This window comes from Corapipo altera, unplaced genomic scaffold, assembly GCF_003945725.1.
Source record: "Corapipo altera isolate COAL_440 unplaced genomic scaffold, ASM394572v1 181, whole genome shotgun sequence".
NCBI classification, from domain to species: Eukaryota; Metazoa; Chordata; class Aves; order Passeriformes; family Pipridae; genus Corapipo; species Corapipo altera.
In genome coordinates this window covers 942,512-969,658 of record NW_020884999.1, presented here as the reverse complement: position 1 = coordinate 969,658, position 27,147 = coordinate 942,512, and the positions used below count along the sequence as shown (strand labels likewise).

Below are 27,147 nucleotides of genomic sequence, written 5' to 3'. Positions count from 1 at the left end.
ACCCAACTTTATTACTGGAAACAATGTGAGGACGCAGAGTGGCTTTAAGGCTCGTTAAAAGCATTTTCCAGCCATTTGAACTCCCCTCTCCCGTCGCCACTGCTTCACCCAGGGATGCCAAAGGGTCTGGGAAGGTGGAGAAATCCTGGCCCAGCCCAGTAAAACCAGTGCTTCAGTGGGGTGGGATGCACTGGGGAGGACGTGTGTCCCCGAGGAACAGGCACATGTCTGGGTGGCACAGGAGTGGGATGGGACAGGATGGCATGGGAGGGGATGGGATGGGATGGGATGGGATGGGAGGGGTGTATCCCACCAAAGCAGCTTTCGGATCCTGCCCTGGCCAGCTGCTGCAAGTGGCAGGGATTATCCTCTGGCAAATAACTGAACTGCCATTCCTCCTAACAGAATCCCAGGTTATGTGCTTGACAGGTGATATTTGTACCTCTTTCAGTGAGTAAACTGCAGCACTCACAGCAAACCAACATCTCAAATCAGCCCTGTGGTCGTTCCTGAGGGATGCTCTATCCTGCAGCATCCTCAGACCCTCCTCATCCTCATGATGGAGGGGGGAAGAGGAGCATCAAGGGCAGCACTGCAATGGCCAAAAGGCTGGAAATAGGGGCTGGGGCTAGAAAAAGGAGCAGAAAAACCAGGTGAGAGCCAAGCCAGAGCCTTGGAGAGCAGTGAGTGTGGGGTGGCAGAGTGCCCCACACGCTTCTCAATGACTGCAGCTGGATTCTGGCTCTGGGTTTGGGCAAAGAGAGGAAAGAAAATCCCCCTGTGGGACCTCAGGGTCGGATGGTTTGAATCACCCACATGGGGTTATTTTTCTGTTTTTTGGCCAAAGCCGCTGGAGCTTGACCTTGAACAAGTGTCTCCTTTCCTTCTGCCAACCCAAAACTGCCAGGTTTTCAGCAAAATAAAAATAGTAGCTGGATGAGCGCTGCTGTTCTTCTCCAGCACTGGAACCAAAGGCAGATTTACTGGCACCCCAAACTCCCTGACCTGCCTCCATGGCCTCGCCACCACCGCGGGGTGACAGCCAGGCCTGGGGGGGGATTCTCAGGTGCCACCTGGGGACACTCAGCAGCACTGAAAGGGCAGCCTGGGGAGGAAAGTGAAGCAAACAGACCCTTCCCATCACCACTGCTTTCCCAAATCTGTCCATTTATTGCTTCTAACATCCTGTTTGGCGCCTAATCGTGGTGGGGGTGGAATTAAGGATCCCCTCTGAGAGAGCTGTGGTCCGAGCCTGACTCCGGCGGGGCGGCATCACATAAATGATATTGAATTATTTCCCTGCCATTTCTGGGAATTGCTGGTTAAGGCTCTTGGACGGCGCTCACTCACAGCTCCTAATCTCATTCACCTGCCATTTACCCTGGGAGCAGAGCAGGAGGCAGGGAGCCTTTCCAGGGTGCACAGATATGGGCTATCACATTGCTGAAAGAGGGAATCATCAATATTAACCAGAAGGGCTGCAAATTGCACTCCAGGGCCCTTCAGGTGTGTGGAGCTGGGGTGCAAAGAAGTGAAAAACACACCCAGAATTGCTCAAGAGAGGAGAAGGAAGGGGAAAAGCAGAAACTGAGTTTTATTGTGTGGGGGGATTAATCTGCTGCCTGAGTTTATAAACATCATTCCCCAGATACCCAGCTAAGCAACCAAATATCTGCCTGGCACCTGGGAGTCACTGTGTCTCCAGGATTTAACACTGGGGATGAAATGTTCTCCCATTCCTCAGGATTTCTGGGCCCTAAAGACAGATCTAGTGACACCAAACAGTTCCAAACTTGATTGAACTTGACCAAGTTGCTCACAGAAGTAAATAAGGAGGGAGGAAATCTGATGGTTTGGGTTTCTACTTGGCAGAGAGAGATGCTCTGCCTTGCAATTCCTTCTTCCCTTCAAAATTGCCTTCAGGGATGCTGGAAATACCTGAAATCTGAGCAGCCCCCACAAAGTTATCATTTAATTAAATCCAACCCAAAATTCTTTGATTAGAGCCCAAGACAGAAATGTCTAATTTTTTCAAACCTTCCTAGTAACAAAAAAACACCAGAAGCTGTGAGGGTGGGATTTCCCACCTGGTTTCAGGCAGAACAGAGATGAAGCAGCATCAGGGATGGATGTGGTGCCCAGCCAGGCATCATCCCACGGAGGCAGATCGAGGAGAGTTCTGTAAGAGAAATCCTCTTAGCCCCATCATATATTTTCCTAAATTTTGATTGCTTTTTGGCTGGAAAGTTCAAAAAAAAAAAAGCCTATGTCTCATCACACGCATCCATCTCCTCCAGGGGAAGGGTTGGTGACCCTCTGTGGGCAGAGCTCCACTCGCCCTGCAGGAGAACAGGGGCTGCAGCTCCCTGCCAAAAACAGCAGGGAGGGTACTGACACCCGCTTCACTACTCCTCCTGTCCTCAGTTCCTTTTTTTGTGCTATTGATATGATTTTTTTTTCCTGGCTCATTTCAAGCCTGAGTTCCCCAGACTCTCCCTGACATCTGTTAATATCCCTGAAACTGGAGCCCGAAGGGGCCGGGAGGCTTTGAAACCACAACCGATGCTATTTTCAGGCCACGATGGGACCAGGAGGGGTTTTCCCCACCCTGAGCTCAATGCCTTGCAGCAGGATCCTTGCAGCAGGATGCTCACGGCAGCCCCGGGCGATCCAGGGCATCATCCGGGGGAGTTTTCCGGTGGCTTTGTTGTACAGGGACAGCACAGCCCCGTCTGGGTTGGGGCTGGCAGGAGCCACTGCAAACCTTGGTGCAGGTACTCGATGAACCTGGGCTCGTGTTTGCAGGCAGGGGAAAAGCTCCTGAAAGAGGGGGTGAGGTTGAAACACAAATTCCCCCAAACAGCAGGGCCGGCCCAGCCCAGACAGGACGGAGGGCCAGGCATTTAGTGCCTTGTCAGCCAGCAACGCAGACACCAAGCGAAGGGAAGACGAGGCATCAGCACATCCCACCGTGCCCAACCCACAGGACTGCCACCTTCTCCGCTTCCCTCCTCATCCTGCTAATTTCAATCATGGAAAACTCCATCTGGATAAAAGAGAAAGCCGGCGATTTTAATTTTTTTTCTTCTCCTTCCCCCCCCCCCCTTTTTTTTTTCGGTGTATATTGAGCGCATAGCGGATGTAAACTGCGTTATCTGGGTGGCTTGCTGGCTTAGCACAGCCTCTGTTTTACTGTACTAATGACTTTTTACACTCCAGGTAAAATCAGAACAAGACAAGAAGGTTTTAGAAAGCTCGTTCTGACAAATTCCTCACTGTAATTACTGGAGCAGAAAGAACTCATCAGCAGTACATGCCGTTGCTCCGGGCGCTAAAAGTCTCGAGTGGTGAATGGCCCAGATATGGAAACTGCAGCCGCCGCACAGGGCCCGGCAGGTCCCCACGCCGAGGAGGCCAGAGCAGCCCCTCGTGGCTTCCCCTGCCAACCAGGAGCAATTTTATACACGAGTGATCCGGTGCAATGCCGGTCCTCCCGGGGGCAGGGATGGTTGCGGGGTGACAGCGCTGCTGCGGGGTGTGCAGGGGTGTCGGGCCCTGCACCGGCTGGGCTTGGTTTTGTTGGTGGTTAAAGACACCCACGCTGGGGTTTGGGTGGGTGGTTTGATTCTCTGAGAACCCCTCGGGCTCTGCATTGCTGGGGGGATGAAAGGTGGGGACCTCCCGAGTGCGTTCCCAGCCCGGCAGGCTCCTGCTGCTCACCCAGGGTCCAGTTCTGCCCTGGATGCTCTGGCAGGGAGAAAATCAATCAAAATCAAGATCAAAATCAAATCCACCAAAAAGAAGAGGGGGAAAATAACACCCTCTTCAGCTGCTGGCAAAGCATCTACCAGAGTGGTTTCAGCAGCCATCAGCAGGCATGAAACATCCCCTGTTTTGCTGCATCCACAGTTCAGGAGATGCCAGAGGACCAGGTTGGGAGGGCAAAGCCACAAGGATTTCCCCAGATGCAAGAGGACACAGCACCATGGCTCACTGGCCAGCTGCCGTGGGCTGTAGGGATGGAGAGAGGGGACAAGGCAGTGCAGAGGGTTCCCGGGCTCATCCCAACCCCAGCCCCACCCCTTTATCTCCAAGACCTGGTACAGACCAAAAGCCCAGATCCAGACACCCTCATGGTTGCACCCACAAGGTGCTTCGCTTGCATGAGCAATGGTTTGGCTGGGAAAGGGGCTGGGAAAAGCTTTTGAGGCACTTTGGGGGCTGCAAACATCTGCAAGGTGCCTGTCCCACATCCCCCAGATCCTGCCTGTGCCTGGCCCAGCAGGCAAGGAAAACACATCATGGCTTGGCTTTCCAGTTCCCTCCAGCCAAGGCAGCTCCCAGAGAGGGAAATCACCTGAAAGCAAGGCAGAGGGGGGCCCAAAGCCCAGGACTGAGTTGTGGTGGGACCCCCAGCTCTCCTCCCAGCACCAGACACCCCTGGATGAGGGATGAGGAAGAGGCAAGGTGTCCCAATCCTCAGTCCTCTACCAGCACCCACCCCCTGTGACTGCAGTAGCCCAGGATGAGCCTCTGGCAAAGGGTGGGATGAATGTGGTCAGGCTGGAGGCTGGGGGCTGCTGAGATGTCCCCCAACACAGGGGACATGAGGACACAGGCCAGGAGAGAGAGACCACAGTGGCACCCGGAATGTCCGTCCCCTCCCCTCCTGCCACCCCCTCTGCCATTGCTGTCACCTAAAAGGATTAGTCATTAGGGATTAATAGTGGATTAGACACTCAGGCCCATATGGCTTAAACACCACGGGCTAAGCATTAGTGAAGCTGAACTGAGTGGGCAGGGCAGGGACAGCCCGGGGGGCAGCTGGGGAGGCAACTGGGGGGCAGCTGGGGGGGCAAGCAGGCACCTCTCTGCCCCCAAGAGGCAGAGGGTTTCACAGGCACTGGGACAGGAGGGGGATTTCAAGCTCAGAGGAAGACAAACATAGACCTAAAGCTGGATGGATCCAGAGCAGGGGGAGAAGGCACCTCCAGTGACCCCCCCGAGGCCAATCCCTCTGCCCTCACCCCTCAGAGCAGCCCTCAGCAGCACTGCACTCCTGGAAAGCTCCCCCTGTCCCCTGGGAAAGCTGGGAACTTGGATCCTGACCCACCCTCTGCACTGTCCAGCTCCACTTGCTGCCCTTGGTTGTTGCCAGTTCATCAAAACAGGGGGGCCTTTTATGCTGGTGGGCAGAGAAGCTCCTTTTGGAGCACCCTGAACCTCCAAAAAGACTTTCTGCAGACTTTTGTTGGATGGCACCCAGGTCATGTACAAGTTATCCCTCCCCTCTCCCACCCAGCCCCATAGCAGGGGGTTGGGAAACCAGAGCCTTTCCTTTCAAGGGGTTCCTTCCCTTCCTTCAGGGTCCCTATGCCCCCCAATCTTGTCCCCAAGTGTGGCTGCAGGCAGCCCCATGCCCCCCACCAGCACCACAGGCCCCCCTGCACCCCCAGAGAGGGTCTGGAGCAAACATGGAAAATGGATCCCTTTGCTCTTAATCTCTCTCTATCTGCTAATTAAATATTGATGGTAGTTAAATATTCATAGAACACTTGGCTCAGAGTTTACATCTGTCTTCAGGCGTACGTGGGGTCTTTGATGTGTTATTTTTCTGGTCACCCAAGGTCCCAGAAGCCTCCAGACTTGTCAACGCTCTTTTGAGGGTTTTTTCTCCCTTTTCCACGTGTTGCTGGTAGAGGGCTTCAGTTCTTTCATCCCCAGCTTCTTTTCCCTCTCTATCCACTTTCCTAATTTTTTTTCCCCACAAGGAGTTTCTCATCCCTCCCCGAGGAATGCCAGACCCGGGAGAGCTGCCCTCCATCCCCTGCCCACCTCTGGGAAGGGTAGGATGACCAGCAGCAGTGATGGCAGTGCCATGGGATGTGGGGATGGGGCTGAATCCCTTCCAGCCTTTCTCTTCCGGCCTCCTGGATTTCTCCCCAGATGATTCCCATGGTGCTGGGGGTGTCTGAGAGCCCTGTGGTGTCTCCAAAGGGGAAGAACCCAAGGCCACGGGGCTGGGTAAGACCTGCTGCTCTCGGTGCACCTCCGTCAGTCAGGAGAAGCCCCGGTGGGTCCCTGCGGGCGCAGGGGTGAGGCACCTCCGGGCCCCGGGGTGCAGCACCCCAGGCCGGGCACCCTAAAAGAAAGAGCACCATGGCCTGGCCAGGCCACGCGGTGGAACAGCTCCGACAGCCGTTCCTTGGGCAGCACTGACATCTTGTGCCGAACGGAGGGAAAACATCATCCAAGATCCCTCCACTGCTGCCGCGCCCCAGGCAGGCGCCCCAAACCCTGCTCATGCCCCCCACGGGCTGGCACCTCAGCCACCACCATGAACCCCGAGCAAGCCCTGGGGTCCTCAAAATGACAAAGGCCAGCGGGACCCAGCGCTGCACAGCCGGTGTTCATTCCCATCATCATCCCCGTCATCTCCCCACATCCCCCCTGCCATCCCCATGGAAGGGCCACATCCCGCGTTTCTCACTTTGAATTTCCCCCGCAGCAAACTCGTCGGGACAGCAGGAGAGAGGTCCTTCCCACAGCCAGCCCAGGAAATATTTGTAAAAGTATTTTAGGTAAATTCCCAAAAGCAACTCACGCCAAGGGGACGGAGTGTCCATGGCAGGGCTGCTGCGTGGCCACACCGGCCCCAGCTCCCACCAGCTCAGAGCGATGCCAGGCGTAGGATACACAAGGAAAACACCCTGGGGTGGGCTGGAGGAAATGAATTCATCTCCCGTGGGGTGTCTTTTCCTCCCTGGTCAGGTGGTGTCAGAAAATATGTGTGAAAACTTAACAGTCACCAAGGCCACAAAGGCAGATCGTAGCTGCTGATAAGCTGGGAAAACGCCACGGGGACCCAGGGCCAGGCTGTGGGGGGACTCAGGGAGGTGCCACAGAATCCCCCACACCCTGGAGATGCTGATCCCATCACTGCCTCCCTGCATCCTGACAGCATTGCTCAGCTTTGGGTCTTGTACCTGGAGAAAATCCAGAGAGCCCAGCAAGTCCCTAGTGTGGATTATTTAATTACTTTTGCCTCAAACTCCTGGATGCAGAGGATTTTTTGAGCATCTTACTTGTTTTTTTTCCCACCTGCTTTGTGCCTTCCAGGTCGCTGGGAAATCACGAGGCATGTGCAACCTGCAGAAATCAGGGTGCAGGTCGGGAGTCAGATGGGGGGTTTGGGTTTATTTTCAAGTCTGGATTTTCAAAGGCCAGGGTTGGGGAGCAGAGGGAAGAGATCACTCAACTCGAGCAGCCCAGCTCTGATGTCAGTCTCAAGCAGAGGAGTTTGGTGTGAAGTCAGGTTTTGAGCCAGGGCTGGTCCCTGTGCGGGGGCTGTCAGGATGCCGGGGGCCAAAGGACACGGGAAATGAGTCAGTCAGAACACGGCAGATACATCGAGGAAGGGAGACAGTTCAGCCTGGGACAGCTGAGAGAGGATGAAATGCTGAGGGAAAAGTCTCCTGAATGGATCAACATGGGTACCACAAAGCCCCTTCCCTCGGGTGATGGGGAAAGGGATTGTCGTCCCGGACAAGAGCTTTTCACCTTCGGGATCAGCTCTGCCATGGGTGTTCTGAGCACCCCACACACACACTGCTTTGGGTTGAAAACCCTTCCCTTTGGGGCTGCTTTCCCTGTTACTGGGTCAGTGGAATGTAGGGCACTAGCAGCTGGGCACTGGAGGTGCTGCCCTGGCACAGCCACCAGCCAGGACTCCAAAACCAAGAGAGGACCCAAAACCCCCAGAGACCTACATCGAAGCCACACAATGCCATTTGTTTTGCTGGGTTCTCAATTCCCACAGATGGGGAACATCACTGCTAGACCTTCCTTGTGCCCAGGATAAGTGGGTGAGGGTGAGACAGCTTGATCTGAGCCTGGCAATGAGGCTGCAGCTTCTTCCAGCAACATCTGTGGTGTGTCCAACATTGCTCCCATGGCTGAAACTGGGGGATAGCCATGCCCTTCCTGGTGAAATCTCCCCTGGAGAAGGATGGCAGCACCAATTCCATCTTATTTCTGTATGTTTGAATGTTCCAACAGCAGGAGATGGGCTCATCCCCACAGCCTCAGGGTACCAGGTACCCCCTCCCACCTCAGGGGCTGCACAACCTGCTCCCACCTGAGTGAGCAGCTTTGGGGATGGATGCAGATGCCCACTGGGTTTTCCAGCCTTGGAATAAAAAAAAAAAAATACCTCCACTGCTTTTTGGGGAAGTGATGGCATCTGGGCAGGAGGCAGCTGGGCTCTGCAGGGATGTGGGTGGCAGGGGAGGATTATGAGCCACCTCTTCCAGGGACAGGAGTGGGTGACCCATCCCAATATAACCCATCTCTTCAAGCAGCTGGGGAAGTCCTGGGGGACAAGGACATTAAAAAAGGAAACAGCACACAGAGGGGTGTGAATTCAGTGGTTGTCTCAGCGTCAGCCCCGGCAAGACAATGGAAAAGCTGATCTGACCAAGACTTAAAAGGGAGAAGAATAAATCAAACAAATCCTTTATGGAAGCAGACCTGACCTGGCAAAAGCTGCTTTGATCACGGTCGTGACTTTGGCTGCCCCAGCTGCAGCAGCCGCCCCGTCCCGCGGGCGCTGCACTCAGATCTTCCTCCCGCGGGGTTATTGATCGGCTGAAACGGGAAGTGCCGCAGCATCAATAAAGCGTCTGCACACGCGGGCTGGGAAAGCCGCTCTCACCCAGGGGCGAGCGGTGTTTCCAGGGGGGGGCTGTGCTGCCGAGCGGGGGTCCCGGTGTGCCCAGCAGCTCTCTCTGGCAGCCCCAGCGCTGCACAGCTCGGCGAGGCTGGTTCTGAGCACGGAGGGTGATTAAGCACCGACACTGCTGGCAGAGGCAGAGGTTTCCCCAGGAGCTGCTCTGCTTTCTGTTCAGCAGAAGTCGTGGGGAGCAAAGCCTGCACGGGGCAGCCATGGGGCTGCAGCATCCGCCGGGACATCCACATCCCACCCAGAAGTGGGAGATTTGGAGCACCCGCAAATTTTTTGGAAGGGGCAATGAAAGCTCAGCCCCCAGCAGGGTTCTAATTGCCTCTGCCAGCCCCCGGATTTGCCACTTCCCCCCGTGCAGGAGCAGGATCTGTCCCATCTGTTTTGCAGAGGCCAGCACCTCTGCAGCAAAGTCTGGAGCCAGAGCTGGGAGTGCTGGCAAGGAGCCCCCCATGAAACAAGGGGAAAAAGAGAGGAAAAGGGTGCTTTTCAGCCCAGATCACATGCAGGACCAGGGGACCAGTCCAGGGCAGAGACTAGTTCCACTCATCACAGCAGTGGGTCTGCCTGTGTCCCGTGCTCTTCTCTGTGTCAAACACAAGAGGGTTGATGAGCTGGAGGGGAGCAAATGCCAGTCCCTCCTAAATCAAGAGCCACAGGAACATCTGGTTTTGCCTCTGCAGCCTCCATGGGCATCCCCAGTTCTGGCCCCAGGTCTGTGCAACCCAGTCCTGGCAGATGTGGGGATGGGAAGAGGATATTCCTCCAGAGTTGCAGGCAAGTCCGGGGGACCTGGAGTTGCTCAGGGGCTGCCAGATCCAGGGGCCCAGCCGGGGCTGGAAATCTCCCATGTTCCAAAATCTCCCATGCTCCAAAATCCCCTGTCCACAGGGTCCACTCATCCCACAGGGCCAACACCAGTGTCTGAGGGTAGGGCAGAGGGATGCTGCACGTGCTGGGAATGTCATTCCTGGGTTTCTTTGCCCTGCTGCATCCCAGTATTTTGCCTAGGAGTCTTTAAGAGGGATTTTTCCCAGACTAATAAACGCTGTTTGGTTTTCCTTATGTTTCATTGTCTTCTTGCAGGGAATATTTCCTGCCCTTAGACGAGCTCCTGGGTGCGTGGGGGTAAGAACAGGGATGAGGGAAAGGAGGGATCTGGTCAGGGAAAGGCGAGCCAGGCAGCTGTGCCGGACCAGAACCAGTTCTCATCTGCTTTCCTCTGCTCCCTGAGGAGAGATTAACTGGAGTCTGGGTGGTGGTGGAAGGTGCTCTGCTCTGCAAGGCAAACACAAACCCCCTTGTCTGCCCCCAACAGCCCTGGAACATCACCCTGCCCCACTTCCTGCACCTCACTATTATCCCACACATCCACCCCGAGCAAACTGAGGCTGATTTCTGGGAAACGGCTTTGGAGAAGAGCAAATGGAAAGTTACATGTGGTCCCGCCATGGATGTGGTCCTCATTCCCATCGAGGCAGGAGCCTGCCTGGATCAGCACCCCATGTCTTCTCCACATCAAGGCTGCAGTACAGCCCAGAGGGTCCGGAATGCCACAGGATGCCATCGGCATTCCCAGCCCCATGTGGTGGGATGTGGCTGCCTGGACAGCCAGGCTGGTGGGAATGTGTGTCTGCATCTCCTCACTGCTTCCCCCCATCCGCCAGCTGCCGGCAGCTGGATGCACCCTGGGACTTGCAGAGGCTGGGGGAAGAAGGGGCTTTTTTGACAGCTGCAGCCATACAAAATCCACTAGGGAAGCCCCAAACTGGCCTCTGCCTTTCCCAGCTCAGCACAGCCAAGAACATGAGCTGCTGCTTTGGCACCAAGTGGAGGGAAGTGGAGCCACCTGCCCATCCTCCCCTCATCCTCGTGGGCCCCAAACACCCCCAAAACCAGCACAGAGATGTTTCTGTGCCTGATGCAACCCAACAGAAGCTGCTTCTCTGTGGGTTTATTTTCTCTATGGCTTTTTTATTTGTTTTTGGAGGAGGCATATTTGAGTGTTGGTCCCCTGGACCAGGATGCAAAGCAATAGGATACAAAATTTCACGGTGCAGGGGGAGGACACAGACCATTGGGAGTGTGTGGGGCTCCCAGGGACCCTGCTGGATGCTGTGCCTGTCCCTGGTCCCATCCAAGGGAGATCCCCAGACTGTCTCACCCACCCTGTGGTCCCACCATGGGGCACAGAGCCTGCCCGGGGCATAAGGGCACAGAGCCAAACTTTGGGAACAGCCTGTCCATCAGCCCTAAAGTTGGAGGCAGGAGCTCAGGAAAAATCCCAAGCCCATTGGATGCCAAAAGCGTGGCCTGGGAGCAGATTTTTCTTTTCCCAGGGTTGAGCTGGGAGGGGATCAGTATCACTTACCCTCTGTGCTTTGGGACGTGGCGAGGGACCAGGTCCTCCCCCTGCTCACGCAGCTGCTGGCCCTGGGGGAAGGCAGGTCCCTGCTCCCCCATAAAAGCAGCCGGGCAGCCCCAAGCCCGGCACACGGAGCAGCCCTGAGCCCAGCACACAGAGCAGCCCTGCCACAATCCACCATGGTGAAGGCAACCGGCATCGTCTGCACCCTCCTCCTCCTCACCATGCTGTGCTGGCAGAGCCTGGCTCAGAGTGAGCACCGTCATCCCCACGGGCTGGGGGACAGGGACAGACCCTGGGACTGTGGGGACGGGTTTGCCTCCTGCATGGGGAGCAAGTGGGCTCTTCCCAAAGAGCTGTCGTTCCCACAGCTGGCAGGCTGAGGTGGGAGGTGGGGGTCTCCAGGCTAAGCCGAGCTTGTGCTGTCCCCCCAGGAGCTCCAGCCATGCCGGACAAGTGCTGCTTCAACTTCCAGACGAGAAGGATCAAGAGAGACAACGTCGTTGCCTGTTACCCCACCAGCCCCGAGTGCCCACACCAGGCTGTGATGTGAGTACCCTAAATCCACCCTGGGGGTAAAGCCCCTCTAGATCCTGCCAGACCCCTTGCCTTGCTTTGGTGGGTCCAATCCTGACCTCCTGTGCCTCCTCTAGGAAACTCATCACTGGGGTCCCTGTATGACCACCCCACTAACCTCATCTTCTCTCTGCCCCAGTTTCAGAGTGAGGAACGGGAAGGAGATCTGCACCCAGGCAAGCAGGGCATGGGTGAAGAGGTACCAGCAGAGCTTCCAAGTCAGCTCCTTCTCCATCCCCAGCTAGTGGGGTGGCCAGAGGCAGCAGGGACTCCTCTCCATGGGGGACACTGCCAAGGCAACCCCTCTGCAGAGGTGGCTGTGGGGACACATTGGGACAGAGCAGCTCATCAGGGACGTCCTCCCCACCACGCTGGGATGATTGTGCCTATCTCCATGAAGGCAAAGGGCCTTTGCCAACCCCAGCATCCCACCAGGATGGAGTGTGCTGACCCTGTGGGACGCTCGGGTCTGGATCCTCTGCCAGTCCCCATGAATTCCATGGCAGAGAGGCTGCTCCTGCCAGCCTGGCAGCATCCAAGGGGTTCAGGGGGAGCAGCTCCACAGCTATTTTTTGTACGACACGCTGAACAGAATTAAACGTGATCTCACACATGCAAACATCTGTCTGTGTGAATGTCTTGGGAGTGGGCAGATCCTGCTGCTGGCTTTCCCAGCCAGGTGCTGGGATCAGTATGGAGCCAGGAAGAGCTGAAGCCACAGCCACATCTCTGTGAGGATGTCTGGGGTGAGCATGGGGCCAAACCACATCCATGCTTTGGGGAAGCACCAGGGAGAGCGGCAGTAGGAGGGCACAGCCCATGAGGAGGGGGCTTCCTGTGTTCCTCATCCACCATCCTGAGGGGAAAGCCCTGGCCCAAATTCTGTCAGAGGAGCCCCTCAAGGATGCCTGGTTGGGGCCCCACTGACAACCCAAAATCCCAGTATGCCACAAGATGGACACTGAGACAGGGACAGGCACCGTGACGGGCAGCCAGCAGTGGGTCTCAGGGTGGGATGGGGCAAATCCAGCCACCACCGAGCCACTCACCCAGTGCACAATTGCAAGAGAGGCATCAGAACTGATGGCAATGGCTGGTTTTTGAAAAGAAGCTCTCACAGGACTTTGTCAAGTTGAGCATCATCCTGTGTGGTTTGCTGGTGGTGATAACCAGACTCAAAATAGACACCCAGCCCCTGTGCATCACCAGCAGCCTGCCACACTTTCCAGCAGCCCTCGGATATCTCAGTGGTCAAAAGGGCTGGGAGAAGGAATTTCCCTTCACCACTTGCCCTTTACCAGGTGGTTCTTTCCGTGGGGAGAGTCCAGAGCTGTCATGGAACGCCTGGCAGGGGTTATATATCATGCCATGGTGCAGGCAGGAGGGACAGGTAGCTCTCAGTGGCCTGAGACAGGGAGAGCTGCCTTCTGCTGGTGCTGACTGAGCCCTGTGTCGGACATGAAGATCTGCTCCTTGGCCCTGCTCACCCTGCTGCTGGCAGCTCCCTGGACTGGAAGCCAGGGCATGTCCCGTAAGTACCGACACCGAGCCTTTCCCCTCAGCTGCCCCAGACCCTCCACTGATGGGATTTGGGAGGGGAATGAGAGTTCAGCTCCTGCTTCTGCCACGGGACTGGGAGGCTGAGGGGCATCACAAGTCCACACAGGCCTGTTGTGGACTTGTTCAAAATGAGCAAAACCGGGCTTGGGGATGGCTTCAGCCCCAGAGCCCCAGCTGGGGAGCTCTGCCCAGCAAACCCCCCACAGGCAGAGGAATGGGGGGCTCCTTCGCTGGGGACAAACATCACCACTGAGGATGCAAGAAGAGACCCCTTGTAGCACAAGGGAGCAGGAGAGTCCCCAGGGGAGCACTCACACCCCTCAGCAGAGCACCCACACCCCTCATACCAGGCGTGGGAGAGCACTAAAACCTCTTGTCTCCTCTTAGTCCGCACATCCCATGCCATGTGCTGCCACAAGAACATGTTCATCTCGCGGAAAATCCATGCATCCAAAATCAAGAGCTACCAGAACACACCTTCCCTCTGCTCCCGCAAGGCTGTGATGTGAGTAACCCGAACTCCCACCCAGCCTTCCTCTCTGGCATCCCACTCCTCACCCTCACTCACCCACCTTTCCTACCAGTTGTTCTGCCTTTGGGAAGCCCCCAGAACAAGCCACCCTGCAAAGGGTTCTGTGGGTGGGGGTGCCCTAACCTGGCTTTTCACATTCCCCTCCCTCCTCGCTGCTTAATCCCAAATAGCCCCAAAATCCCCCTATTTCAGCTGCCAGCCAGAAAAACGGGAAGGAAGCCAAAATTGCAGAGATTGCCAAAAGTCAGCACTTCCAGGGAAAGTAGGGGGCAGGATGCTGCAGGCACCTCCAGGCTGGCAGGGATCCATCCCCCAATCTCAAGCTAATGCAGGATACTCTTTTCCCCAAAGTCTGAAGCTGGAGAAGGGGACGGTCTGTGTGGATCCAGAGGTGAGCTGGTTCCAGAAGTACCTGAAGGAAAAGAAGCCAATCAACACCTCCATGTGAAGCTGCCTTCCCCACAAGCTCTATTTATTTGTTTCCCATAATTATCTGTATGCTCTTGTGTCATTAATTTATGGAGCTGGCTCCATCCCCTCCCCTGCCATCGGCCCCTCCATTGTCCAGTACATCCCTCAGTGGAATCAATAAACCATCTCGTGCTGACCTGGAGTGAGAGATGTGAACCCTGTGGGAGAAAATGGGTCATAACAGGGCTCAGCATTCCCACAGAGAACCAGGAATAGTCCAGGAGCCCCTGGGAGGGCAGGGAAACCCAAAGAGCCAAGGCTGATGCCCCCAGCTCACCTCCAAGATGAAGCAGCCCCTGGCCAGACATGGCCTTTAAGGGTGCCCTGGGCAGCTGCCTGCCTGGTGGGATGGGGACTGAGGCAGGGAAAAGGCAGGTGAGGCTGGCAATGGGAGGAGGGTTGGCTTTGGGGGGTTCAGGGTCTGGTTTGGTTTTGTCCCAACTGGATCAAGTGGTTAAACAGGGGTGGCTGCAGAAGGAGAGAGAGGGGCTGTGAGGTTTAGCACTGTCCTCCAGACCTGGGCAGGCCCCTGGAGAGAACCATCCATGGGAGTGATCCTCCAGGTCCCTGGAAATCCCCTTGTCTCATAGCAAAATCCCTCCTGCAGCCCCCAGAACCCGTCCACCCACGGTGGCAACGGGGGTGGCAAACAACGGAAATCGAACCATATCAGGCCTGTCACTCGTGTCAATAAATTCCTTAAAAGAGAAGAAGAAATTTAACATGCAGATGCTTTTGGGCAGGTTTCCAGCAGGTGCAGGGAGGCTGGAGCATCCTTCATCCTCCTGGTTCCCATCAGGACACCGGTCATGGAGCTTTGGAGCTAACTCTGTGTCCCTGCTGTGACCAGTGGAGCAGGGTGAGAAGGGTATTTGTGGCACACCTGGGGAGAAGTTGGGAAGTCTTTTAAATCCCTGCAGGGATGGTGACTCCACCACTGCCCTGGGCAGCCTATGACAGTGCTGACAATCCTTCCAGTGAAGAGTTTTCCCCTAATATCCAATCTAAACCTACCCTGGTGCAACTTGAGGCCGTTTCCTCTTGTCCTGTAGCTTTTTACCTGGGAGAAGAGTCTGAACCCCACTTGGCTACAACCTCCTGTCAGGGGTTTGGAGAGAGAGAGAAGGTCCCCCTGAGCCTTCTTTTCTTCAGGCTGAGCCCCCCCTCAGCTCCCTCAGGCACTCCTGGTGCTCCAGCCTCTTCCCCAGCTCCATTGCCCAAGGTCTGATCCCCGGGGAGCACCACTGGTGACCATCTGTGGCTGGATGTCACTCCATTCCCACCACTCTCTGGGCCCAGCCATCAGCCAGTTTGTCACCCAGTGAACAGGGCACTCATCCAAGCCATGAGCAGCCAGTTTCTCCAGAAGAATGCTGCATTATCTACTTCCCTATTAGTTTGTGACTCACTTGAATCATCTTTTTGATGAGCTGGGACATGCTTTACTTTTAAAGATACCTTTATACATATTGCCAGATTTGTTGACACATATCTGCTCCCCTTTAGGGTGTTTCTGTACGAGCCAACGACCTTGGGCCCAGTCATCTGCCACAATCCTCATGGGACCATATCATCTGGAATTGTTCCTTTTAATTGAAAAGAACATTCTTGCCTGTGACTGGATAATTGCACATGCTCAGCCAAAGCATTTTTGCAGGCATTCTTTAGAAAATGAGACTTGACATCTCCAGCTTTTCTAGAGCTGCTCTTTGGTGCTGCAAGTCCAAGGATTAAGCAGAATACTGTTCCCCTTGGGATTTTCTGGAATGCCAGCCCCCATGGGAGTGGGAGCGCTGCAGCCTCTTGCAGGGGGAGAGTTTGTTCCTGCTCTTACCACTCTCCTTCCTGCAGCAGTCTGGTGCAGAAGCCACTTAAGCTGGAGGGAGAAGAGCAGTCTTTGATTTAGGACCACAGAAAACTCCCTGCCCCGGGTTGTGGTTGTGGTTCTTTGTGCAGGGCATAGCACAGGATCCTCGGAGGGGGAAGAGACATTTGGGAATTGGAATTTAAAATATATCAGTGGGGACTGGTCTAGGAATTCTGCTTTGAATGCTGAGTTACTCTCATAAAACAATGCACTCCAGGGTCAGTGACAGCTCTCTGCAGGGTGAGGCTGGCAGGTGACCTGGGTTCTCCTCGTAACCTCAAGCCACGGGACCCCTTTGCATAATTTTTATCAATGAGTGTCACTTCCCAGATGGATGTTGCATAATGCCACGTGGCTTTCTCTTCAAAGAAACAACAGTGGTGGTGTTGGCAGTTTCTTTCTTTCTGCCTGTGGTTTCCTCCTGCCTCAGGCTGGTGCACGGGACAGGCAGAGGCTGCTGTCACCCCATTAGTGCTGCCAAGTGCAGGGCTCTGGGTGTCTGGAAGCCTCTCCTGAAAGAGGTGCTGAGAACATCCCTCTGCCCTGACTCAGGGTCAGAATGCAGCCTGCTGCCAGCAGCAGGGCTTTGTCCTCGGGGAAAACTCTCTGCAGAGCTGGAGAGGCTTCCCTAAGGTTGGTTGCAGGCTGAGGCAGAGTCTGAGTTTCCCTCAGCAGGCCTGGGGACCAGAGGCAATGCTGTGCTCGTACACTCCAGGATGGAGATCATCCCTTGCCTTCTAGTCTGGATGAACCCTGTGGTTCATCAACAATAGTCCCAGAGGGTGATGTGGTTTTGCGACTTGAATTCTCTCATTTTCATTGGGAGACTCACGCAAGGCAGTGCCAAAAGCATCAGGTCATGCAGGACTAGTGCCATGTTTGCTCATCTCTGGCTTTCTGATACTTCTCCCACTCCATGTGAGTTTTTTCCTGCTAATGAGATGGCCACAGCCAGGCTCAGGAGGAAGTTAGGGATATCTCTGGGGCTTTTTTGTTTGATCACACCTGCCTTACCTACCTCTTCCTTACTTATTTGTTCTCTTTTGCCTTTTCTCACCTGGGTGCACTAAATTTTTACTGTATTGAATACTTGACCATAACCTCTTGCCTTGTTTATGCAAAGACAAGCCAAAAAGAAGTGGCATCTTTGGTATTTACTCCTCTTCCTAACTAATAGGCTTTTCCTTTCCTTTATTTTTCAAATTTGTATTTGCAAAGCTGAAGTTTCTGGTTTCCTGTGTTTCCTGCCCTGCTTCCAAGGGTCTTTCGTGACAGGAGAAATAAAACTGCAAGTCATTTCTTCACTCTCCCTTTACACCAGTTCCTTATATTTAATTCCTTAAACACAAACTATCTACTTTTGTTGAGCTGCAGTTCTGCACAATTCGTTGAAATGTCCTCAATTCCAGTTATAATGGAAAGTATTTCATCAGCATCCAGTAAGAAGTCCCATCCGGCCCTCATCTAAATGGAGAACTGAAAGCTTGGCCAGTCACTTCTGCAGCAAGAGGAAATATTGCTGCCTTTTCCATCAGAAATAATCTTCGTGACTGTGAGATTTCCTGCGGTTCCTGCCGGATGACAAGTCTTCCTCTGGTAACTGCTGAGGCCAGTGCCCACAGATCGTTCTGTTTATCACTGCCCTGATTTCAGTTTCTCTCCCCCCTGGGTGGGGGATATCCTTTACCACCCTCCTGGTACTTGTGGGTTCCTAGTGCTACTCTCCTGCCCATCCCACCCTTTTTCACTCTGCTTGGGCAAGCTAAGGGGCTCCCACCAAGCCAGTCCTGTCCACTGCCATTGCTCATCCCTGGCTGTTGGTCCCTGTCCAAGCCCAACTCATCCCTGGCTTGGGGCTGCCTCCCCAGGAAAAACCCACCCTGTATTGAGGTAGCTCAGCATCTTGTTCCTGTGGTTGACCCAGACAGCAGTTTCTGGTTTCCTTCATCATAAAAGCCTGTTGCACAGTGTTGTTCTCCCTCCCACTTCTCCTCCATGCACCAAGCAGAGCTGGCTCTGGTGAGGGCAGGAGAGGTGCCAGGACAGGCTGGCTGGAGGGCAGAGTCTGGAGCAGGTCTCTGTGGGACACGTGAGGGTTTACAGGCAGAGAGGTTCATGAAAACACAAAAAGCTTCTGTTGGCTGGCCCTGACCTTGGGATTCCTCTGCACACAGTGGATGCTTTGAGCTTAAGAGAAACCACCCAGTGCCTCTGCAATGGCCTCAACAGAAAAGACTCATGCAGATCTCCATTCCTCTGAGGGACTGAGTCCCTTCCTTCTGCCTTTGTGCATCCAGGGAGATGGGACAAGCAGGAGTTTTTACAGCAGGTACTCCTCCAAGCCCTTCTCAAATGCCACAGATGAAAACCGTGGTCACTGTTAAATACAAAGGATTTATTCCTCTGTAGTCCCACAGAGAGAGCGGCTGAAACAGAAACAGCTGAAACCTGGGCACTTGGAGAAGGGAGCTGGAACAGCTGGAACAGCTGGATTGGTTCTTCCACTAGAGGCCAGATCAGCACTGTCCAGCTCCTCCTGACCCACTCCAGGGGATGATTTACATCCATTCCCACCTCTGTCCCACCTGGCAGCAATGCAGCCCCTGTTGGCTGGGGAAGGTTTGCTGGGCAAAAGGCCATGGCAGGTGCTGGGAATGGGAGGACAAGCATTGGCATTGCTCAGCACTTCTGTGAGTGGGACTTTTCCCCCTGAATCAGGGCAGCAGGAATTAGTCATGCCCGAGCCAGGGCCAGCAGGAAGGCCAGGGGAAGCCAGGGGTTTGTGTGGTAGCTGGGAGACAAGTAAACAAACCTTTCATGGCACCATGGGGCAGCATCAGGGAAAGGATGGAAAAGGAAAAAAAAATGGAGGAAGGAGTTTGGCAGCACCCTTTCTGGGTGCGCCACAGAGGGGGATGTTTGGGAATTATCCTCTGGCATTGCAAATGCTGCCCCTTTTCAGTCCCCTCACGTGTCCTGACATGATGGTGTTTGCTTTTTGGGGCTCAGTGAGAAGAGAGACCTTAAATTGGATGAAATTATCCTGTTTGGGTAGAAGTGGGCAGGCAGTAATTGCAACAGCTTGGCCACTAAGAGGCTGCAGCCCAAACTAAAATCCTTAGAGAGGTGTAAATCCTGTGTTCAGCCCAGGGACAGGAAGGGTGGCTGAGCCCACTGCTCCAGCCCCAGAGCAGGGCAACAGAGTCCAGTCCCTGCACATGCAGGGACTCCATGGGTCTGCAAACTTTCCAATATGGGAACACTGCTTTTGACCTTAGTACCAGCAAAAAGGGACACATGTGAGACCCACAGTGACTCAACACAATCTTGTTCCTACATGATCCTTCCTTCCCTAAATGTCCAAGCAAGACCTAGAGCTATCAGTGGAGATGAACATGTGCAATGCATCGTGACAGAGAGAACTCTGTATCCCTGTGGTGCAGCAGGGAGAGAACTGGTATTTGTGGCAAACCTGGGCAGAAGTTGGGGTCTGCCTCCTGGCAGTGGATTTCTGCCAGCAACAGCAGCAGTGGCTGGGGGTGTCCATGCCAGGGCCCCTGAGCTGGCCTGGGGTCTCCATCCAGGGACTCTCTCCACAGCCCCCGACACAGCAATGCTGCTGGGGCTGCTGCAGAGCACATCCCTGCCTAGGGTCTCCTTGCTGTTGATCCTTCACAGCTGCCTGCTTGGGATTGACATCAGAGCTCTGGCTCTGGGATTGACATCACGGCTTCACAAGCCCAAGCTGCCTCATGGCCTGTGCAGCCCTTGCAGCAGTGGCAGAGTCACTGTTGGCATTTGGGCTCCAACCAGTCCCCACCAGGCACCCAAGGAGCATCTTGAAAGTTGCAGCCTCGTGGCCAGCAGTCCCTTCCCCTTCTGCGGTTTCCTTTCCTTTTCCAGCTCAGCAAAACTGGCCGATCCTGACATAATTTCCCCGGTATGATGCGCTCACTTTCTTTCCTTGAAACCCTGCGCCCGCCCAGTGCACGGGGATAAAAGGAGAGCATGGCCACAGTGGTGGAGCATCGTGCAGAGAGAGCCCTGCAGCCTCCCCAGCTCCAGCCCTGCTCACAGAGCCCTCGGCCCCACAGCACCATGAAAGTCCTGGCAGCCTCCCTGCTCGCCCTGCTCCTCATGGCCTCCTGCTCACTGTCCAAGGCCCATCTCGGTGAGTTGCTGTGTCCTCCTGGGGCTGGGGGGGATGTCACTCCACGGGAGCTGCTGGAGAGCCCCATCCCTGTCAGCGGGACCCTCGTGGGGCTGTGGGGAGGGTTGGGGGCAGGAGTCTGTGTTCCAGTGTGGGATGTAGGGTTGGGGGCAGGAGTCTGTGTCCCAGTGTGGGATGGAGGGTTGGGGGCAGGAGTCTGTGTCACAGTGTGGGACACAGGCTTGGGACCAGGGTTCTCCTGGGGAGCCACTGCCAGGGAATAGGATACAAGGGGAAGCTGGGAGATGGCAAATCCTTGGGGAACACCATGTGCCAGTGGGGCCAGAGCCTGTGCTGTAGCTGGGGTCTCACCAAGGCTGTCTGTCTGTCCCTCTGCCCTCACAGACGGCGTCCCCACCACCTGCTGCTTCACCTACCAACAACGCCCCATCCCTCTTCGCCTCATCAACTCCACCTTCACCACCAGCAGCAGCTGCACCAACCCAGGGGTGATGTGAGTACCCACCGCTGCCAGGGGCTTGGGGTGGCCGGGAGGGACTTGGGGACGTGACTGGGGACACTCAGGGTGCTGCTGGTGGGACCCAGCACAGGCACCTCGTGCCCTCTGTGCAGCACCTCAACGTGGGTTTTTTCTCCCGGCAGAATGGTCACCAAGAAGGGGAAGCAGCTGTGTGTGGATCCCAGGGAACCCTGGGTGCAGGAGCGCCTGAAGCACTTCCAGACCCCAAAGAACTGACCTGACTCTTCCTCGCTGCCACCCACGATGCCCACGGTCACAGCCCTGCGTGGCCTCCAGCCTCAGGCACAAAAGAGAGCCCCTGACCTGCAGCCTCCTTCACGGGGGAAAATTGTTTTATTTAACTTATTTAAGTTAAACTAAATAATGTTTTTCTAAAAAAAAAAAAAAAAAAGAAAGCACAAAAATAATTTATATTATGTCAAAATAATACACTAAAATAAAGATAATTTCAATTATATCAGCGTGTCTGTTAGTGAAGAGTCAGTTTTGAGGCCTCCCTGCTGGAGCCCCCATGTGGGAGAAGGGACCCACAGGGACCCTCCTGCAGACTGATGAGGCAAAGAGTCTGGTCCTGCTGCTCCAGCTGGTGCTTCCAGCAGGACATGTGGGATGGAGGTGACAAAAAAATTCATCCAGGGCCCTGAGCGGTGCTGTCGTGGTCTAAGCCCAACTGGCCACTGGGCTCAGCCACTCACCCACTTCCCCCCACCCCGGTGGGATGGGGAGGAGAATCAAGAGTAACACCTGTGAGTTAAGAATGGGTTAATAATTGAAACAAAGTAAAAGATAAGAATAATAGTAATTTAAAATAGTGAGAAAACGCAAGAAGAACGAGTGATGCACAATCCAGCTGCTCGGCAGGTGCTGACTGATGCCAAACCCTGTCCCCAAACCCCAACTGGCCCTTCTGGGCATGATGTTTTACGGGGTGGAGTATCCCTTTGGCCAGCTCAGGTCAGCTGTCCCAACTATGCTCCCTCATAGCTTTTTGTGCAGCTCCTCAAGTCCTTGGCCAGGGTAAACACTACTTAAGAACAACTAAAACATCAGTGTGTTATCAACCTTATTCTCACACTGAATCCATCATCAAACATCCCCCAAAAAATCAAAAATCCGTAAAAGAATCAACATAGCTGATACTATCTTTGTTTCAATTTATTATCTTGACATACTTTAAATATCCTGACGCACACCAACTAATAGCTTCCTTTTATAAGCTCAGAGATATTTCTGATGAAGGAAATTCAGTAGATCTCTCTTGTCTGAGCTTCAGGAAGGCACTTGAAATGATGCCACATAGTAAATTATTAGATAAGGCAGAGAAGATGTGACTGGCATTCGAAAAGTAAATTCGGTGAAGAGCTGCCTGAAAGGAGCAGGATAATTGCTTCAGCTGAAAGGGGGGTTACCCGTGCAGTTCCTCGAGTTTCTGCCTCAAAAATTACTCTGCTTAACATTTGCCTTAATGATCTTGGCACAAAAAGCAGGAGAAGGCAAAGGAAATGTGCTGATGAGGCAAAACAAGATGGCATCATCAATCTAGAACAGGCCAGGATATCACAGAGAAAGATTATAATGACCTTGAGGGTTGGAGTAACAGAGAAGGGATTCGAGTCAGCAGAGCAGACTGTGAGTGTGCTGTTGGGAACAAGGGAGAGCAGCAATGGCCATTCCAGTTTGGGAGCCTGTCAGCTGGAAATGGCTGGGGCAGGGAAAGACCCACAATACACATCACAGGACTGTGCCATGACCCTGGTGTTAAACAGCATGAGAAGAGTCAAATGCAAAGAACTTGGGTTGAGGGGTTGGGGAAACGAGGGACTGATCCATGTGAAGGCACCAGAGTCAGCCCCGGGGCTGGAAGGAGGTGCAGTGGGCACTGCTGGAGTGGGGACACGCGGCTACAAACTGGTTGGGAATACCAACAGAGGGTTGGGTTTCCACATGAAAGAATTTTGTCTTGCAGGTTTCTGACCCCAGCAGGGCAGACAAAAACCAACCACGCTCATGTGGATATCAGTCCTGCTGTGCAACCAGCACGGTCCAGAACCCATCCAGAATCCATCCAGAATGGAGGTGGGATCTTCCTTCTCAGTGTGAATGGTTTGTCTTTACAAGAGCCTATTCACAGAGGTGGTTTAGAGTCCTGTTTCAAAAGGTGTCACTAACAGCAATGTTGTTTTGGAATCCAGTGTTCTACAGGGCTGTACAACCCCCGTGAGCCCGGGCAGGTGGCAGCTGCCTGCTCCCATCCCCAGGACAAGCACCAGATTCACTTGTTCCGTTCCAGGACTGCAGGTGGTTTCAGTGGTTGTGGCTTTTTGGTATGTGATTAACTGTTTCCCTCTGAAACTGCTCTGGCTTGCTCAGCTCCACCATTCAGTCTGGAATCACAGAATAATAACACTTCTTCCAAATCTCCTTTTTTGGACACTCCCATCTCTAACAGCCCCTCTTTCTCTGCCCTGAAGGAGCAGGGCTGAGGCAGAGTCTCTGGTAGTGCAGACACCCCAATCTCCTAAGCTGACCTCTTGCTGCTCCAGTTCCCCAGGAATGAATTTAGTTTTACAACAAACTAAACGTTTACAACTAACATTTTACTCTTCCCATTCACTGCATGTACCCATCCCAGCATTCCAGCCTTGCTGCCACATCCCCAGGAACATGTCAACATCTCTGTAGTGCCTAAGCACAACAAAATCTCCTTTGGGATCATCAGGGGTTTCTATTTCTCTGCTTTCAGTTTCCTTCAGACACTTCTCTCTGATCATCTCCTGCAAGTCCTTCAGAGTTTCCTGGGCTGCCTCACTGCTGAGTTGAAAGATTTGTATAAACACTATTTTAAATTTTCAGGCTTTTTCTATTGACTTCCTCTTTCTCTGGAATCTCCCTTTCGAATTTACTGGTACAAGATTAATTCTGGGGTCAGCTTGTACCCCTTTCCTTTTTGACCACAGGATGTAGGACTGACTCACACTTGTAGGGAGGGTTACTTAATAGTCCCTCTCTTCTATCCCCCCTGGTCTGTGAACCCCAACACCCACAGCATCCCCCACTTCCACAGCCCAGCCACAAAGCTGGCTCTTTGGACACTCTCTCCCGCTTTTCAGCTGAGGGGAACTGATTTTTCCTTCTGTGAATTCCCCAGGGAGAGCACTCTGGATTATGGCCCCAGCAGGTAACACACTGTCACACCTCTGCTTTGCTTTTAGGACCAGGCCTGGAGGTAATGGCCACCATTAGCCCTTTCCCATCCTTTTAAGAGCCAGTTCCTTCCTGCAGACTCCATGTCTGAACCCTGCTGGGTGTAATTCAGCGTGACAAAGCCTTCTTCTCCCAGGAGAGGTATCACTCCTGATTCAAAGTGCTCTTTAGTGTGAAATCTGCTTTCTACCCTGGGCTAAATGCCTCAGTGCAGTCCCAGGGTGGGTTCCCCTCTGTGCCCAGAGCCCCTTCAAAAAGCTGACCCTGCTACTCCTGAAAATGCCTTGCAGTAAGATGGGAGAAGAGTCCAGAGAGTGCAGAGAACCAGAAATAACAAAACATAGCTGAGTCTTGCACCTGGGCCTGTCTTTTGCCCATAGAGCTGTGTGAAAAAACCAGTTTGACCTGGGATTTTGGCCACCAAGGACTCAGCACAGCTGTCCCCATGCCAGGTCAGCGTCCCCACCACAGTCCCCAACACCAAGAGCAGCAGGCTGGGAGCACATGTGACAGTGGCAAATTCAGGGTGCCAGCCTAGAGCTCCATGCACACTCCTGAGGTTGGAGCACAAGTGCCAGGGATGCTCTGGGAAGGACACAGGCAGTTGGCAGCTGCCTCCAGCAAAAGAGAACAAATATCTGGAGCACAAGAGCCAACAGACCTTGCTGGCTCAGAGGGCACGAGGCTGGAGAGAAGCAAAGGAGCAACACAGACACAGGGATTACAGCCTGTCTGCAAGGAGAAAGAGGAAGGAGCTTGCTTTGTGTGCAATTCTGCAACAGCAGTCTGTGAGGGCAAGATGTGAACTCATCCTGTTGCTGGTAGATGGACTCCTTAGCAGCAACAGCAGCACAGGGAGGAAAAGGTCAGGATGACTCAGGGATGATCCACATAGGCAGTGGTGTCCACCTTCCAGAGCCAAGTCACCCCTGGATCACCCGGGTGACTGGAATCTGAACTGGCTGGTCTTTAAGGGACAGGCCCCAGGAGAGGATGTGCTGTCCCCAAGGACTGAACAGCATTTGCTCACTGCCATGGCTCAGCTCAGGAGCATCGTGATGAGCAAGAGTAACAGTTCCCATCTTAGGTTTCTGTGAGGGAAGGGAGAGGCCCTTGGGGTAAGAGCAAGTGGTTTTTCAGAGAAAACACAGAAAGAGGGCTGGGGAGAGTCATCAACTTCCACACAGAAGATCAACACTCACCACTCACTCTAGGAACGGAATTCCTCGCTCTCCAGGTGATCTCCCAGCACTTTCTCACTGTTGCAGCATTTTTCTTTGCTGTAGTTTGAGACCAGAACATCATGTCCTTTCCAGCCTGAAAACAAAGGCTGAAATTGTTCAGTGACCCTTGTTAGACTGTTCTCAGGCCTCTCTCACCCTCTTTGCACTACACACCACGATTCTTCCACGCTCTGCAAATTTAACAGGCCAATGCGTGTTACAAATAGCATTAATAAAATATCACATAGCACAGGAGTTGTGGGGTCCCACATGCTCCTGGCAGTCATGGATGGAATCCACTCAGAAGGCCATTTCCACAGTCTGACAATGACAATGAGGTGTCAGAACCAATAGAGGATTTTTTTTGTAATTTGGGGAGCTGGCTCATACCCACGGGACTAAGCTGTGCATGCAATAATCACTTCTCGGAATATAGTGCTTGCAATTTTTGAATCCCCGTCAAGAATGATGTCAAGTTAAACTCCAGGAACAGAACAGGAGCAAGTTCATGGCAGTGTGGGAACATAGGAATTGGCAGAGATTCCAAAGGAGCGATGCAGGGTTTCCCAGCCAGGTCTTTCTGAGCACGTCTGAGCTGTGCACAGAGCAGCATCACAGCACCCTCTGCTGCCTGCTGGTCCTCACGTCCTCACCAGGGAGCTGAGTTGGGCTTTGAGCTGACAGCACCATCAGATAAACACCTCATTCTTCAGGGTGACAAATCTTGTAATTACCGATTAGAACTGTGTTCTCTTCCCTGCCTTAGGGGAAAACAGGACTCAGGCTTCTCATACTTCCATCAGCTGAAGGAGAATCTCACATCCAGTGGTCAATACTGCAAGTGAATGTGAGCATCAGAAGCACCAGCTTACAAGGTTTAATTGCTGCAAATATTTATTCAGGCTTTAAACTAACACCCCAGCGTCACTTCTCTTCGCAGTGCATCCAACTCCACCTGTGGTTGTGCAAGCATTTCTCCTGCATATCCCAACTCCTCTTGCCCCATCTAAATCATTCCAATATCCATTAAGTGTGCAGGAACACGCTGCTGCACATGAGCAATGCACAGCAAGAACACGTGTGAGCCAGCTGGCAGCAGGGTGGCCTTGTCCTTTTCTTCACTGGGAAATACAGGACCAAGTCCAAAGAAATAAATCAGTGGTGCACATGGAGCAGTTCTCTCCCTCCATGCCCTATACCATGATGCAGCTCAGATACAACAGCAAAAGGAAGCCCAGGCATGTGTGAAGGATGAGGGCACAAGCTCAGTTGTCTGTGGCAAGACACATGCAAAAAAAAAAGAGGGAACGGGAAAAGAAGAACCAGGGAAATCCCAGAACTCCTCCCCACCATCAAATCTGAGAATGCCATGCTCAGAGTTGCTTTGTGCTGTTTCCCTCTAGGACCATCTCCTAACTGATATAGGACATAGTTCACTGTCCCAAATCCTGGCCAGTGCTCCCTCCCTAACCCTGGGACCTTTTGGCAGCATCTGCCTCATCCTTCTGGCATCTCGAACAGCTTCTCCCTCTCACACACAAGGCTTCTGCAGACAGCTCAGAAACTATGTAACAGCCAATAGTCTGCAAACATCACGTGCCAGATAGAGCTATGAGAGAATTAGCACACCCCAACCCACCCACCCAAGGCAGCGATTGCTCCCAGGGCTGGGAACATGCTCGGGGTCACTTATGTCCCTCTCCACGTGTGGCTGCCACGACTGGTACAAGCCTGACACGGAGCTGGCTGCAGTTGCCATCCCCCACTGTGCTCAGCCTGGTGCAGATCCGTACAGAGGAGATGTGTGTGTTTGTTCTTCAAACCTGCCTTGTTAATGTTGTAGGAATATTGACACAACATTCCCCTCAGAGCTGTTACTAGCAAGTGGAAATTGAAGCTTTTTATTGAACTTTTTTTT

At 53.6% G+C, this 27,147-nt stretch overlaps 3 protein-coding genes across 3 annotated transcripts; all 3 read left to right on the top strand.

The window, feature by feature from the left end:
- Nucleotides 1-11,246: 11,246 nt before the first annotated feature.
- On the top strand, nucleotides 11,247-12,300 carry LOC113958551 (C-C motif chemokine 3-like). The gene is made up of 3 exons (XM_027666901.1): nucleotides 11,247-11,357; nucleotides 11,540-11,654; nucleotides 11,821-12,300. The coding sequence occupies exons 1-3, from the start codon at nucleotides 11,285-11,287 to the stop codon at nucleotides 11,924-11,926; spliced, it is 294 nt and encodes a 97-aa protein (XP_027522702.1). The 5' UTR covers nucleotides 11,247-11,284; the 3' UTR covers nucleotides 11,927-12,300.
- Nucleotides 12,301-13,088: 788 nt separating this feature from the next.
- Nucleotides 13,089-14,352, top strand: LOC113958552 (C-C motif chemokine 4-like). Its single transcript, XM_027666902.1, has 3 exons — nucleotides 13,089-13,212; nucleotides 13,629-13,746; nucleotides 14,125-14,352. Exons 1-3 carry the CDS (start codon nucleotides 13,140-13,142, stop codon nucleotides 14,219-14,221), a joined length of 288 nt encoding a protein of 95 aa, XP_027522703.1. The 5' UTR covers nucleotides 13,089-13,139; the 3' UTR covers nucleotides 14,222-14,352.
- A 5,850-nt stretch (nucleotides 14,353-20,202) lies between these two features.
- LOC113958553 (C-C motif chemokine 4-like) lies at nucleotides 20,203-21,152 on the top strand. Its single transcript, XM_027666903.1, has 3 exons — nucleotides 20,203-20,282; nucleotides 20,667-20,775; nucleotides 20,925-21,152. The coding sequence occupies exons 1-3, from the start codon at nucleotides 20,210-20,212 to the stop codon at nucleotides 21,016-21,018; spliced, it is 276 nt and encodes a 91-aa protein (XP_027522704.1). The 5' UTR covers nucleotides 20,203-20,209; the 3' UTR covers nucleotides 21,019-21,152.
- The last annotated feature ends 5,995 nt before the right edge of the window (nucleotides 21,153-27,147 follow it).